The sequence below is a fragment of the Amia ocellicauda genome, chromosome 4 (genome assembly GCF_036373705.1).
Source record: "Amia ocellicauda isolate fAmiCal2 chromosome 4, fAmiCal2.hap1, whole genome shotgun sequence".
NCBI classification, from domain to species: Eukaryota; Metazoa; Chordata; class Actinopteri; order Amiiformes; family Amiidae; genus Amia; species Amia ocellicauda.
Genome location: NC_089853.1, coordinates 25250121 through 25265669, shown reverse-complemented (window position 1 = coordinate 25265669; position 15549 = coordinate 25250121). Strand labels below are relative to the sequence as shown.

At 41.9% G+C, this 15549-nt stretch overlaps 1 protein-coding gene across 1 annotated transcript; it reads left to right on the top strand.

Moving 5' to 3' along the window:
* Positions 1 to 121: 121 nt before the first annotated feature.
* On the top strand, positions 122 to 14763 carry ticrr (TopBP1-interacting, checkpoint, and replication regulator). Its single transcript, XM_066701606.1, has 22 exons — positions 122 to 1480; positions 2165 to 2462; positions 2697 to 2935; positions 3266 to 3512; positions 5304 to 5445; positions 5715 to 5836; positions 6370 to 6564; positions 6697 to 6842; positions 6966 to 7066; positions 7349 to 7442; positions 7709 to 7791; positions 7922 to 8149; positions 8418 to 8505; positions 8691 to 8766; positions 8921 to 9061; positions 9225 to 9321; positions 9913 to 9971; positions 10113 to 10262; positions 10427 to 10575; positions 10731 to 13122; positions 13299 to 13421; positions 13607 to 14763. Exons 1-22 carry the CDS (start codon positions 785 to 787, stop codon positions 13729 to 13731), a joined length of 5991 nt encoding a protein of 1996 aa, XP_066557703.1. The 5' UTR covers positions 122 to 784; the 3' UTR covers positions 13732 to 14763.
* Positions 14764 to 15549: the final 786 nt, after the last annotated feature.

Genomic DNA, 15549 nt, shown 5'->3' with positions numbered 1-15549 from the left:
AGTGGGCGGGACTTCAAGCTTTCTGCGATGACTGACCAATAAAGGATGGGCAAAACGATACAGTTAGGGAGAAACTACCAATCACAGCCTGTTTATCATGAGCTCTATCCAATCAGACGTGGAGTGTTGCCGATACGCCCGTCCAATCATCGAGCACCTCTGGCCCAATGAGAGAAGGGTTCATCTAGATTCCAGCCAATGGGAGCAGAGAGGCTGGGCCATCGAATGGGGAGCGCGAAGGGTTTGAGCTGGCTGGGGGAAGAAGAAGAGAAAAGATGGCGGCCGCAGAAGAAAGCCTCTAAAGAAAATAACGATTTGTTTTCCTAGGGTTTGATTTTATATTCGTATAGTTTCTTGTTGTATTATAAGTAGTTAAGGATTACTTCATGTTTTTACGATATAGTTAGATTTTAGTAACATTATGTATAGATAGTAGACGATTCGATTAGGTAAACAGCTGTCCGTTTTAAGCTTTTAAAACTCGTCATATAGAAATGGTTTTCTTATATTGAATTGTATATGCTTTTTTTTAAGAACCTGAAAGATAATTAAATAGTTAGTTGAGCTACCGAGCATCCCTTTTAAAGTATGAAAATTGCTTGGCAAGTTTATAAACAGGGTGCCCGAAATCATGGAATCGAGTCGTAAAAGTACAAGACCTCGAATAAAAGTGATCGCATATCTTTACCGTGGTTTGTGTGCCTGCAAAATCTAATATACCAGTCCGCCGAAAAGCATTGATGATTATATTTGATTTCCGAGACATTTTCAATTAATCCCAGTTATGGCCTCGTACAACCTGGTTTTCGTGATTGACAGTTCCGAGCCGGGCCGAGCGTCGGGCTCGGACGGAGTCGGTGTCAGACCCCCTCTCCTGACGCAGGGAGTGCTGAAAATCCTGCTGTATTTTGGCTGCAGATTTGGCTTCGATAAGGTCAGGTGGGGGTACAACTTCTTCACCACCCAGGGGAGGCGAGGTGCCGTCTCCCGGACCTCCGATTTCAAAGACCTGCGGGACAAAACCTTCGAGGATTTTGAAGGGGAGTTTCAGGATCGGCTCGAAGAGAAGCCCAGGAGATGTGCAAGCTCAGCTGATGGCCAGCCAGCCTCACACTGGGCCGCATCTGTCCAGACGGCTGTAAAGGAGACTTTGCTGGACTTCCAATGGGACAGGCCGGACATCACCTCCCCCACTAAACTGTCCTTGCGACCGAGGAGAGGGCCGCGGCCTGGCACTAAACTACCCCCTCACCTGGCTTTGACAGAAGAGGACTTGTCAGCTAGGAGCCGGAATGTCCTGTTTCTCGTCTCCAGGTGTCCACACTCAAGGGCCGAGATGGAGCAGTTTCTGTCCCTGGCAGGCAATTGCAGTGATCCATACCAAAAGGCGGTGGAGGGCATTATCCCCAGGGGGCTCCAGGAAATGCTGTTCCACAATAAAGTGGTTCTGCACTGGGTGGACACCACTGAGTACTGCCAGGTAGGCTGCTGCGAGTTTAAAGAGCTTCTGACAACCTGGAAGAATTTCTAGTATTGATCAGCAGCTGTCCAAGTGAATGCGTCTTGAAGTCTGTAGCAGACAGAGACACCCTGTTCTCAAAACATCTGATTTCCCTTGCCTTGACACTTTCAGGGGATGAGGTAAACATGGCTATATTGATAACGAACCTTCCTGCTGTTTCTGAGAGTTGTCCACAAGGGCACAGAAGTGGTGTGCAGGAATTGTACCAAAGTGTTTGACATATCTACTCATTAGCTGTATTGTTGATTATTCGGTAGCCAATATAATCTGTTAGCCTTGCATATTGTTTAGTATTTAATGCACATTCATTAATTGATTATTCCCACATATATAGACTTTTCTTTACACTTTCGAGGTCTCGGCCTATAATAACTGCACCCATTTTTGCTCTGCATTCAGAACCGTCTCTGAGTCCAGGGATCCTCCATATCTGTCACCTCTTTCTCTATATTCTTGTATAACCTTTATACTATCAACATCTTATTGATTCACTGTGGTCCTGTACATTCCTCACGCATCAGATTTCTCTTGCTTCAACTGAACCAACCACCTATTTGTGTATCAAGATGTTGAAGAGTTTTTGTATGTGGGTACATTTATAGTGATCGTTCTGGTTTTTGTTCTTTGTTTGACTGTTTTCAGGTGCTGAAAAGTATTGACCATGAAGGTTATGAGATTATATCCAAGGTGCTGAGGCAGGCGGGGGGGAGTGTTCTGCCCCTGGATGCTCTGCTGTGGCTCTCGGACACCAAGCAAAGCAGATGGGCAGAAGTGAGAAGCGGCAGAGAGAAGGATGTACACAGTGGATCACTCCTTCACACCCTTGGGGGTAAAGAAGCTGTCTTTCCCTTAGGCTCCAGTGTCAACTACGTCCTGTCTTCAGAACAGCTGTACCGAGTTGCCTTCCCTGTCCAGCAAGCAACACTAATGTGGGCAGAAGGTACAGTGCCTGTCTTGGTGATTTCGCTATAACAGTCTGTACAGTGATCTGATATTGCTGTTATGCTTGTGTTTGGATTCCTGCTTTGTGCTTCCATAGTAATGTGAGTAATTTCTTAAGAGCCTGGTGCTCTTTAAAGTGCAAAATGCAATTTTATTTTCATCATTGCATTTCATAGTGAATGATAGTTCTCGATGATAATTACATATTTCTATTTTTGCATATCATTCCTAGAAGAGAAGACCATCTGCAAAGTTTCACTGGAGCCTGTGTCCTGCAGACAGAAGCTGTGGCCCAGCTCTGTCTGCATATCCCTGAAGGGAACTCTTTTGGACTGGAACGCTCTCACACCCAGGGAGATGAGCTCTGAGTGCTGGGTGCTGCACCACACACACAACAGTGTGGAACAGAGTCCCGACCCGACTTCATTCCTTCAGCTCCTGACGGAACTCTCTGCACAAGGTCTCCACATGGTAAAGACTCTGTTGTACATTTACTGTTGTGTCAAAAGGACAGAATCTGTGCTGATGAAGAATGTGGTTCTATCTAAATATTACGGTTTTCCGAATTAGTGCTAATATAAATATTGTATCTGAGAATCTTGCATTGTTTTTTGTATGTTGAAACTATTATCTTGTATGCAAACTGTTATTTTTTTGACCGGTCTCGAGTCAAAAATCTGACCAATCAAAATTCTCTGATTCACTTTTGCAACAGATGTTATTTTTCTTTGTTCAGGATATTATTAGACTCGTATTATCACTTGAGGCCTTTTGTGATGCCGGTTGTTCTGTTTTTTCCAGTTTGCCGAGGTCAGGGTGAGTGATGGATACCCTGCCTGTACAGCAGTGCTGTCACCTCTCTCGGCCTGCTCTGGTCTGCTGACCTTGATCCACCCACAGTTTGCTCCTGACAGTGTCCTCCTGTCAACCGAGCGAGTGCCACAAGAGAGCTCAGACCCCTCTTCAGATCTTCCCCATGTTGTTTACAGTGTCCTGAACCACGTTTATGACTTCATGGTGAAGGAAGACGAGAAGGATACTTGCCCTGGTGAGGACTTGTTGCTGAAAAGCAAATGGCAAATCATCATAATTAACATGACTCTGAGAAACTACTATGTTCCAAAAAGGAATACATGTTCTGGGGTTCTAGACTAACTTCTTCCATTAGCACCACTGGTGCTACTAACATTTTCAGTTGGTGGCACCAGAACATGATTTGGTCTCGCCAGTTTTTTGGCACTGCACAATTATAATCAGGGTTTCCAGCAGAAATTTGCATAGGCAAGGTGGTCTGATACTGAATTGTCAAGGGGGGGGGTGATCCTATATTGTGAACCAGGGTAGATATACCAAAACTGTTGTAGAGTAAAATTAATGTATTGCAGATTTTAAAGGGTCAGTCTGGCATGTGTTACTTTCTGAGACACTTTGTCTGCTGACAAAGTTGTTCCCCTGAACTCTTAACTAGTAAAATAAAGTAAATGTAATCCATGCCTAATATTAAACAAGATAATGTCGGCAGCATTTGAGCCAAGTAGTAAAACAAAATATATACCAAAAACAATCAAATTGAATAAGAACGAAACCAGACAACAATTACCCAGATTATTGCTGACTTAAAATCCTGACTTTAAAAGGAGCATTTGAAATACACTTTTTAGATTCAAATAAATGTTTAAAAGAACGATTTGTAAATGACTCTGTTGCAATTAAAGTAATTTACCTTTTACAAATGTGTGGGGGTCGAGGTTTTCGTGCCAAAAATACCAACATGTTTACTTTGTTTGGCTTTAACGATGATCACATTGGAGTTGCAATGTTTCGCTCTTCATTTTAAAAACTATTCTTAAATGGGAGCTTAATAACCAATCACATTATCAAAGCATTGGGAGCTCAAAAGAGCATCTCGTCCTATCATAACAATACTAAATACTAAAACAAAACAAATAGCCTACAAGGAAATAAAAGAAGATGAATATAATATGGAAAAAATGCCCAAATGTATTTTCCTGTTCAATGGAGAAAAAAAAAAAAAATCTACTCAGTCCTAGAATGACACTTTATTCTCGCAGCATGGGCTCATGGAATGACTTTAATTACACATCTCACTTATTTTATTGGACTGAAAAAGCATTACCTATATAAGTTCTATATATTTTTCAATCTGTTGAGTAATTTTAACTGTCCGCATCTCAATGTTTTAGAAAATGGCAAACATCATGGGAGAATTTATTAGACTATTAGAAGAAAACTGCGAGTGGATGTGCCAGCTACACATTTCCAAAGAGGTTCATTCAAAGACTGTTGTTATGGAAATGTGTTGATGCTACAATTGTGAAAAAACCTTACAGACACCTATTCTGATGTCTCTCACCACAAATTGTTTGTCACAGCTGCTAGTTATTAAGCTCCTCTTATATATTTATTTATTATATATATATATATATATATATATATATATATATATATATATATATATATATATATATATATATATATATATATATTTAAAAGCCTGTATTGAAGATAAATAATCTCTTACAGCGGTGATGGTATACCGTATACTAGAACATCCCTAGTTAATCATATCCCATAAATGTTTTCACTGGCACTCTTGCGACCAATACAAAATTGGTGTCACATTGTCAAGTTAAACGGTCACAAATGTGTGTGTTGTTTGCAGTTAAGAACCCTGTGGTCAGAAATATAGTAATATAATATTCTTAAGGGATCTTCCTATCATGTTTGTTTTGGGATTTCTCGTCGTTGATGTTCCTGGGCTTTTAAGGAGTGATTTATGTTGCTTGTCTTATGTCAATTTCCTTCTCATTTTTTCCAGTCCAGGAAGACATCCCGAATGTCCCAGAATGGGTGCTGCAAGAACTGTCCCAATCCACGTCACACACATCAGATCTTGTTGAGGGCTGGTTTCCTCTGTCTGACCAGTCGGGTGTCAGTTCCAACTTGATGGATTCCATGAGGTATTTTCATTTCAGTTAATACTACTTTTTTGTAGTAGTTTTTGTATTAAATCATTAAACCAATATACTCATTAAGGATATATTTTTTTCCAGAATTGTTTGAATTCACTTTAGAGAATGTTTACTTTAGGGAGTAGATTCCAAATGTGCAGGTAACCTAATATGTTATGCAATCAAGATGACCCCTAAAACCTATCATGTTTTAAGTGCTCACAGGAATACAGCCAGGTTGAGTAAGATAATGTTCTGTATTTTTCCCATGTACTAAGGCTGCTGCATGCTGTGCCTGATGAAGACGAGGAGGTAGTAGGAGAGGATCTAACGGACAGCCTTTCAGAGCTGTACCAAGCAGTGACTACAGAGAACTCTGTTCAGAGAAAAGGCAGGAAGTGTGAGTACAAAACACGAGTGATTCTTTTTTTTGTAATGCACCTCGGCTTGTCGTCCACTACTACGCTTGGGGAGGTTGAGGAATTATGACTGGGATCCTCCGATCCCAGCCGCTCTTGAGCCACCCGTTATTTTACACACTGCAGGCTATACAGCCCGCACAGGAGGTTCCGCGCCGATTGTAGAAGAGACTTGTCCCTCCCGGCACTGCAAATATCCTAGAGAGACCTGGCCGATGTAGCTTGGCCCCGGCTGCACTGGCTAATTGTGCTCTGCCACTGAGCATTCCCGGTCACAGCTTATAGGGCTCAGTCTGCACTTTAAGGGAGTCGTAAGCATAAAGATGTAGGCTCACTCATAATTGGATTTTGCCACAATATATAGTATTCCAGAATGTACTAGCATAAGTATGTATTAGATGATTTTTCTTTAAGTATCTGACTGTTGTAATTGATCAGGAGGTGGGACGAAGCCTTGCTTTGCATGTAGTGTTTGTGTTTTGGTTTTGTAGTGTTGGTTGGTTGTTTTTTGCAGGTGGTGTCCCCCGCACTCCAGTGAGACAGAAGATGAAGGCGATGAGCCGCTCGCTACAGATGCTGAACGTGGCACGGCTCAATGTGAAGGCTCAGAAGAGCCACGTGGAGGAGACCCAGGCCAGTGAGAGGCCAGTGAGGAAACCGCCCAAGAGACGCTCTGCAGACCGAGACAAGGCCAGCCACAGATCCACAGGTAAGTGCCCTTGTCCATTTGCATTCAGGGTAGGTGCTTTGCTCTTGAGTAAAATGACTTATCTTTAGGGAATGATTAAACAAATATCTCAAAAGCTGTTTGAATTTAGTTTTTTTTTTTTTGATGTTACAGATTTTAAAAGCGAAGAGGATCTTTTGTCACATCTCAAGGAGAGCTATCAGAAAGCTGTGACCGAAGGATACTCTTTAGTTACCGAAGCCCAGAACTTTCTTGCTCTTATTAAAACATTCCTGAAAGCCTCAGAGCAAGATATTGAGGTGAGCATACACTATGTTGCAAGATAACTAATTTGCCTTCTTATTTTATTTTGGGTAATTAATTTAAGGCAGCCATCTTTCAACATACTTAAGGGATCTAAATATTACGTATAACCTTTGCAGGAGAGTTGTGCAGTTTTCGTCCAGAAGAACCTTCTGAAGTCGAGCAAATCCATTCGACAGCAGTATGGAAGTACAGGAGATGTTGAAACCAAGATTAAAGAGTATGTATTGTTTCTTGAATATTTTACAGATTTGTGGAGTAGAATTTGTTTGTTAAGGCTGATAGAATCTCGTGTTATTCCAGTGTTCCAGATTTGTAGCAGTGGGGGTGTTAGTGTTTTTATTCTCTGTGGCTATTTCCATATGCCACTAACCATGCCTTCATCATGGTTTAATTGCACAGCTTTGGAGAAATTGTGTGCTAAATAGATTAAATGGGAAATGGCATTGCCACATAGTACTGCGGAGCACTGGTGACTGTCTAATCAAGCTGTATTAAACAGGTGTCAAATACAGACCGTGCTGCGGTTGGAGATGTGTCTTCAGTTTCCCACTGTACAGTCTGACTCGGAGCACCTAGAACAGCTGGTGGAGGAGGCAAGTGCAACAATGAAACGTGTACAACAACTCAGTTAAATACAGGGTTCCCCTCCAATATATCTATAGGAAAAGTATTACTTTTAAATATATATAATGAATACCTAATTTTGATTACAATATTAGGTTTTATGTTTTACATTTTCCAATTTATGAAAATCAGTTATTTAAACATATTGCACAACTTCAATTGAAAAATAAAAATTCTCACAAGTGTACTGTCAAAATGTGAAATGAAAATGAGTGACCTTGTTCTTTATCCTCAGATGACCGATATGCTGCGAATACTCTCCTTAGCCAAAGATCCGGCATACCTCACAAAATTCCTTGAAGAAGAAGTTCTTGCTGTGTATGTAGTTCAAAATTTTATTTTTAAGACCTCAAAATATCTTAAAAAGCTTTAATAATATGGGTGGTGGAAGAAACACTCCTGTTGACCATGGTTTTGGGAAAGCTAAAAGGGTTGTTTTCCACTGCAGGTACATGACAAGTATTCCCAAGGTCCTTGGGGACATGTATTACAGCCTGGGCACACAGCTGCCCGAGCACTTGGCAGCAGTTCTCCCCTCGGACTTCTTTAGTGACGAGTCCCTTCATCAGGAGAGTGTCTCTCCAACGGCCTCCCAGTTCTCCCTGGCCACCAGCACGGCCTCCACTGGGGGGGAGCGGCTGGAGGACCTGCGCAATAGATCGGCCAAGAAGAAGAGGTAAGGCATCACACGACCTGCAGAGGGCAGGGCAGAGCATGACTGCAAAACCGGGACCAAACCTGCCCAGCTCATAGAAACATCTGAAACTTGAGGGGATTTTAAATAAATACTTTGTATTTATTCTTTTTGGACCCTGTATTAAGCAACGTTCACGGAATTAAAATATTTATTAAAGCATTTATCTGGTACGCATATCTCAAATAGACCAACTCATCTTTTCGTCTTTGCCCAAAATGTTCTTGACATGATGTACCCTGAATTTTAGGAGTGGTGTCCTCACCAGACATCGAAGCATGAATGAGGCGTCTCAGGGTCTGCGCCAGATTGAAGTGCCCAGGAAGTCCATGAGAAGGGTAGGTTTAACTTCAGTCACAAAGTAGTTGCATTTATTTTTATTAACTTATTCCTAAAATGAAATTCCAACAATATATCTTGCAATAAAAGTGCATTAGCTTTAATTTGCTATATTATTGTTAGTAATTTAAAATTCTTGATATAGTAATTTAAAAAGGTAATTGATCGTTTTCAATATTTGTAGGAGAGTTCCAAGTCTCGTCCTGCAGTGGAGAAGCCTTGTGCAGATCAGTCACCACCTGTAAAAGAGGCAGAACAAGGTAAAAATTACTGAAATGCTGAGAATATATTATAATTTGCAAATGCAGAATTTGATCATTTCAAAACAGACGCACAGTATTGAGTCCATCCCTGCTACTGTATTCATAAAAAAAAAAAAAAAAAAAAAAAAAAATCCTTGCATTTTCTCTACAGAGGTGACAAAAGTTCGAAGAAACCTCTTCAACCAAGAGATGCTGTCCCCTACGAAGAATGCCAAACTTCCACGGAGCAAGTCAGTGTCAGCGCTGGAAGGATCCAGGCATAAACGCCAAAAGTCAAAAGATGATGTGAATGGTAAGGAATCGATGCTCTGGCTTTTACATTTGAAAGCAACTGGATGTCTCTGCACAGTAAAACTTTAACTTACATGAACTCTGCCACTTAATCATCACTGCTCTTTGTGGAGTGTTTTGTTGGTGCCATTCCATTCAGAGAGAGAATATCATGACATGTTCAGTTTCAGATCATCACAAACTGCTGACTAAGAAGGTGACGGAAACGCCCCTACACAAGCAGGTGTCTAACCGATATCTGCAGAGGCAGATGATAGGACGGTGAGTTGGGCTGTAAAATTAAGGAAGTTTGATTGCATCAGCATGATAAAACTTATTAACCATTTAACTGACAGAGGAAAGTAGCACATGCAGTTGATTGTTCTTCATAATTTTATATATAATACATATACACTACAGGACAAACGTTTGGATGCAAACCATGATGTATATGCTGACTGGGGTAGAACACAAATGTTGGATATTTTCTTTACTCCCTGGATTTCTTGTATATTTGTGTCTAAATGGGTAATTGACTCCTCTTTAAAAATATATTTATAGTGTCTGTAGATTTCTAATGAGTAGACAGCTACCTGTGCAGGCACCAAAATAGATTCTTATGTATATATGAATACAAACATAATACACAATTTCAAATTTTAATTGAATAATATCCAAGAGCTCTTCAGTTGACGCTTTTCAACAATAATCTCCATTAGGGTTTTAATCAGTAAAGTGTCTAATGCATTTTTATTTGATGCTATATTGTAATGTTGCAGTGCGCACCTGAAGGCATTGTCAGGTGTAGTGGCAGCTGTTTTTCTGTTTTTCCAATAAGGACCTTGCTACATTTGTTTTTCCTCTGATGCACAGGAAATCGGAAACCTCTGATGTATGCATTGTGGAGGAGTCCCCTGAAAAAACTGCAGCCGGTGAGTGAATTTCAGTGTCCTTTTTTAAGAGTGTACAAAATAAGATTGATAAGATTCAGTGTGTTTTTTTTTTTTGTTTTTTTTTCCAACCCAATCAGTTATGACACCAAGGTAGTCACTTTGTTTTGTTCCTAATTCCAGTGACGGATTTGAGGAGGAGCCCAAGGATTAATAGGTTGTCCTTAAGCAGAAGGCATTCCAGCTCCTTTTACTCCAGCTCCCAGCCTCGATCTCGCAACCTGGAGAGAATCCACTCCTCCTCCCAGCTTGCCCTGAGTGACAGCAAAGCAGGTGGGCAGAACATCCTACCATCATAACTCTTGCCTGTAAAGCCAACTTCCACGTACAGAGTGTACTAGTTTCTATATTGTTTGTTTGCTATATCAAAAGTCAGTTTTGCAGGAATAACTTTGATTTAAACGCATTGAGTGACTTTTCTTGATCTCAAATTTCAGGTACCATGGATGTTCGGACTATTCGGTCTCCCGTGCGACTGCTGTTTGGAGCAGCTCGCTCCCCTAGCGAATCTTCCTCTTCATGGTCCTGCGGGGGAAGAAGGTCTGGGAGGCTGCATCCAGGCTCGGCAGCATCCAAAGTGTATGAGGTAATTTGACGGTTTGATTTTGAGTTATCCTTAGTTCAGAAACCAAATCCTGGAAAATATAACCTGCCTTAGATGATAAGTCTGGCCTTTTTGTGAGATGAATTGCAATTAAACTGCTGATGACTAATCCTGGCTTTTCATTTTTATTTTGTCAGAGTCCAAATAAAAGTCCTCGGAAAACTCCCAGGAAAACTCCTCAAAAACAAAACTACGTTGTAAGGAGTAGCAGGACACCCCATAAGTCTCCACGTACCCCCTGTAGGTCTTCTGGCCATACATCCAAGACCCCTGCCCTGGCCTCTGCATCAGAAGAAACTGGGAGGAAGTTGCGGGGTAGCCCTTTGAGATCTCCAGCCAGAAGAGGTTTGGTAATGAACACTCCTCAGAAGACTGGCCTACATGTTGAAAAGCTTAAGACGCAAGTTAAGAGTTTTGTGGAGGTTATATCACCTACAAAAACACGTGCTAAGACTGGAATTTTGCAAAGTCCATCTAGAACACCAAGAAAATCACTGAGTGTCAACTGGTCACCCTCTCCACAGAAGATGACCTGTAGGGTGCTGGAGTCTCCTTGCCATTCAATACGAAGTTCCCCCAGATTATCGAAAACTCCTAAAAAATTTGGTCCTCTAGAAAATAATCCAGATGAGCCAAACACTGCAATAGCTTTGACGAAAACCCTGCAGAAGAAAAGTAGTCCCAAATCAATTGTTAAAACGCCACAGAAGCAAGGCACCCAAAGAATATCGGAGAGGCTGTTGAGGGGCATGAACACAGCTGAAAAATGTGATACAATACTCCTAATGTCCCCCAAGACTGGAGCTTCATATACCTTTGAGAGGTTCAAAGCCTGTACCCCAAAGAAAGCAATTACAATCGACCTCCTTGATGCTTCTTCCCCCCCAATACATCTCCCAAAAACTCCACAAAAAACATTTGTAAAGGGAGGTGGAATGGTTACACGTTCAGGAGGAACACCTATTAAAAATACTTCTGAATACGAAGTTGTGACCCCCATAAAGACTAAGACCACACCACGGAGAACCCCTGGGAAATCTGGAAACTCTTCTAAAGCTAGATTAGAGGCAGTAGATAAATCTCCATGTGACATGTCTGAAAGTCATTGTTCCATCTCGCCATCTCAGTGCCAGGCTGCGAGTGAGAATGGCATGGTAACTCGAGGTAGAACCAAACTGCACCAGATCTCAAGATCGAGAGAGTACTTGGAACCAACTGACCATGGTGATGAACCCAATTTGCTTAATATAAGAGCAATGAAGTCAGATAGTTTTGATATCAAGCAGAGGGACAGTGTGTTCAATTGTACACCACATCCTGAGTCTTTAAACATTTCACAAAAAGAAATGACTTCACAGTCTGATCCATTGCAGCTTGATTCTTCCCAAGCAAGTATGGCCACCTCTGGCTCTTTCGCCACCACTGAAGAAGAGAGTATTGACATCGCTGATGCCACAGTGGTGAAAACGCAGTTATCTGGAGGTGTCAAGATGAATATTTCTTATACTAGGAAGCCTCCCAGGGCCACAGATGTGTTTGAGTTTAACTCGCAACAGCCACAAGTTTCCAACTCCATTCCAGGCCCCAGTTATGGTTTCCGCTGGACCCCGGATCGCCTACAGAGGGAGGCAGCAGCTCGACTTGGGAGCCCTGAGAATATACCAAAGTTCTCGACACCTAGATCCTCGGGAACCCCCGGCCATCGACGTAGACCCTCCACCCCTGACACCCCCTCCTACCAGGTTGAGGTGGAGATGCAGGCCTCTGGATTACCCAAACTAAAGTTCAAGCGGACGGACTCCTTCAATGCTGGGGAGGCTGGTACAGAGAACAGTGTGAGGGGGATTCACCAAGACGGAGGACATAAGAGAGCTACAGGAGTGAACAGTCCACTCTCTCGCTGCACTAAGCGTAAGGAGGCAGGCTATGTCTCTCCATCCCTCTGCGCCCATGGGACTCCTGCCAAAACCACTCCAGGGAAGGGAGGCGTTCAGATGTATATATGTCAGTCCTATACACCAACCCGGCACCCTTGCACAACCCCTTCGCCATCAGGAGCTGGGGAGATAGCTCCCTGGACCCCATCCCCTCAGAGCAGAGGCAGGTGCACCCCAGAGGTCCTCAATAACTGGCCTCGGAGGAAGAGGGCAGGTGCTGAGATGGCAGGGGGGAAGGAAAAGTGCATCGTGGATGGAACCCTCACGGAAGAGGCGGAAGACTTGAAGATACTGGACGACCCTGAGCTGGAAGGTGTGTGCAGACTCCAGGACCTGCACTGCACAGAGCAGAAGGACAGTGAACTCCTGCCCAGTAGAGAAACACTGGGCTTGAGGTCCAGGAAGAGAGGTAGCAGTGAAGCCTTCACCCCTGAGAAGGAGGAGGCCCAAAGGAAGTTGAAGAAGCCTCTCCTGAGCTGCCTGGATGACTCTGATATTGCAGAAGGTGTCTTTAGTCAGTGGGAAAGTGACAGCCTTCTCAAGTTTAGTGATAAGCTACCACAGTTTACGGAGGAGGGCTCAATCTTCTCAGGTAAGCCTTTTACAGAAGGATATTGCATGTGTTCATAGTAGTGCTTTCAAGGTGCTCCGTTTGTTCCCTGAAAAGTATATATCATCAATAAGCCAGTTTTGTTACATTAAGACTTAACAAGCCTGGAAACTATACTGTTGTTTCATCTGACATCTTCACTGTGTATTCCCCTTTAGGAGCAACAACTCCAGGCTCTAAAGTCAGGAAACCCGTGTCTGCAAGTGGGCTTCTGGCTCTGACTCAGTCACCATTGCTGTACAAGGGAAAGAATCCATCCAGTAAACGCAGTAATGCATTAGGTGAGTGGCATTGAGTAGCTTGAGTAATCTGTCCATTTGATGCTTTATAGGCTGTTTTTGCTTGTATTACTGCACAGTGAGAATGAACATTGCTCTGCAGTTTGTTAGACCGTGTTTGTATCCCAATTACTTTGTTACAGTTGGATTTAACAGCAGACCCTAAGGTTCAATGTTTTTTCCCACAGAAGAGTCTGAGGCTGAGCCTCCCACTCAGAACAGAGCAGAGGAGCAGGAGTGGTCTCCTCTGAACGGAGCACGGCGCCACCCCTCCATGAGCCGGGCGTACAGCAGAAAGAGACTGCTGCCTTGACGTACTTTTGTGCCTCGCAGTTTGAGAATGCAAAGAAAACGACTGCTTCGATTTTTAGGAGCTCTTTATATTTATAGCAAAATTAGATGTCAGGCTCAGCTGCAGAAATGTCATTGCCTTGACCTTCAAGGAACTCGATGAAATTTAGCGTTTCTACAGAAACGATCCAGACTTCGATTTCCATGGTAAAGATTCTGGCTCCACTGACCTTGTCTTTATGAGATGTACTGTAAAGTAATTAGGCTTCATTCTTGCTTCCATTGACTCATCTGCCACAGGAATTTATAAGAATTGCAAACTTTGAATCTTGCTCCCATAACGTTAGGCTTGAACTCTTTAACCACAGTGATGAGGCAACAAACCTGGGTAGTCAAGGCTGACACCTACATCTGTGTCTTGTTGACGCAAAATAGAAAACAAACCCTTAAGTTCCAGAGAAATATACTGTTTAGCATTTGTGTTTAAAAGTTAAAACACACATTAGCTCCTTTTTTGTGTTTTTTCCAGCTCAATATTCCTGCATTCCTGTCATGATGTGTCATTAATTCAACATGTTGCAGTGCAGTCAAAGATATTTAAAACCGTTAAGACTTCATAGGGGAGAGACAATCACATGCCTGGCCTCTGGCAGTGAGTGTGTTAAATGAACAAGATGTATGTGGCATATTGAAGTATTCATCCTAGGATACGCATGTGATTTTAAGTGTTTAAACCTATGAAGGAAATGTCATAATGGCCAGCCATCTATAATGTTGAGACAAGGCAGAGGGGGGGAAAAAAGGAATTGAATGTTATGTTTTTAGCAAATGAAGCTTAAAAGACATTCAGTTTCATGTGGAAGAACAGCCTGAACTTACATGACTTACAATAAAATAGGATCATTATGTTTATTAGAAAAACATCTGGATCATGTCTTTTATATGTTTGTCAGTTTCCTTTTAATGTAAAAATGTGTATATTTTTTGAGGGGGGGTGGGGTTCAGCTGTTGTGTGCATATGTTCTATAATGTGAAATAAATCTGTAAACCGAGAGTACAATGCTTAGTTTATTTTAATGATCTGTAAATCGACGTTTCCAATTCAGATTTGGAAAGAGTTACGCCTTTGTTTAATTTGCACTTCCCTTGAATGTCACTGGTTTATGCAGAATGGCTTTTACATTTTCTTATCAACAGGTGCCAGGTAACCTCACCCTTTTCTACTGCATAATGCGTTACAAAGGTCGAATTACTACGTGAGTGCTAGCATGATCGTTCAGCCACGCTGCAGTGTGGAGTCCTTGATTGACTGAACTACTCCAATTAATTTAAGTAGTGGTTTCCTGTTTCACTGCAAAGAAAAACCATCTTAAAGCTTGCTGAGCTTTGATTCCCCTCTCTGTTAAATGCTGAATTATAGCTGGCAAATGTTAAGGAACAGGCAAATATGCATCACAAGGTAGTGAGTTACATTGTTTGAGCAATGCAGGTAGTGATTTGTGTATTCTTTTCCACTTTTTGGGTAGTCCCATCTTATTACACTTGGGTAAAATAAAAGACCTTAAACCAACAAGTTAACAAAAGCATTATGTCAAGTTTTCCCAATGATGGTTTCTTTATAAGGAGAAAAGGAGAAGATCTTTACCAGAATTTAGATATATTTGTGATGCACAAACAGAGCAGAATGCAACAGAAAAAGCATGCTTGTACTTGCACCACAAGATGAAAACTGGGAAGGGCAGCATTGTTCTGATAAAGTAATACAAGTACGATAAGCTGTCTCCAATTACAAGTTAAAAAAAAAAAAAAAAAAAAAAAAAAGGAAAGCAGGCCCTCCCAC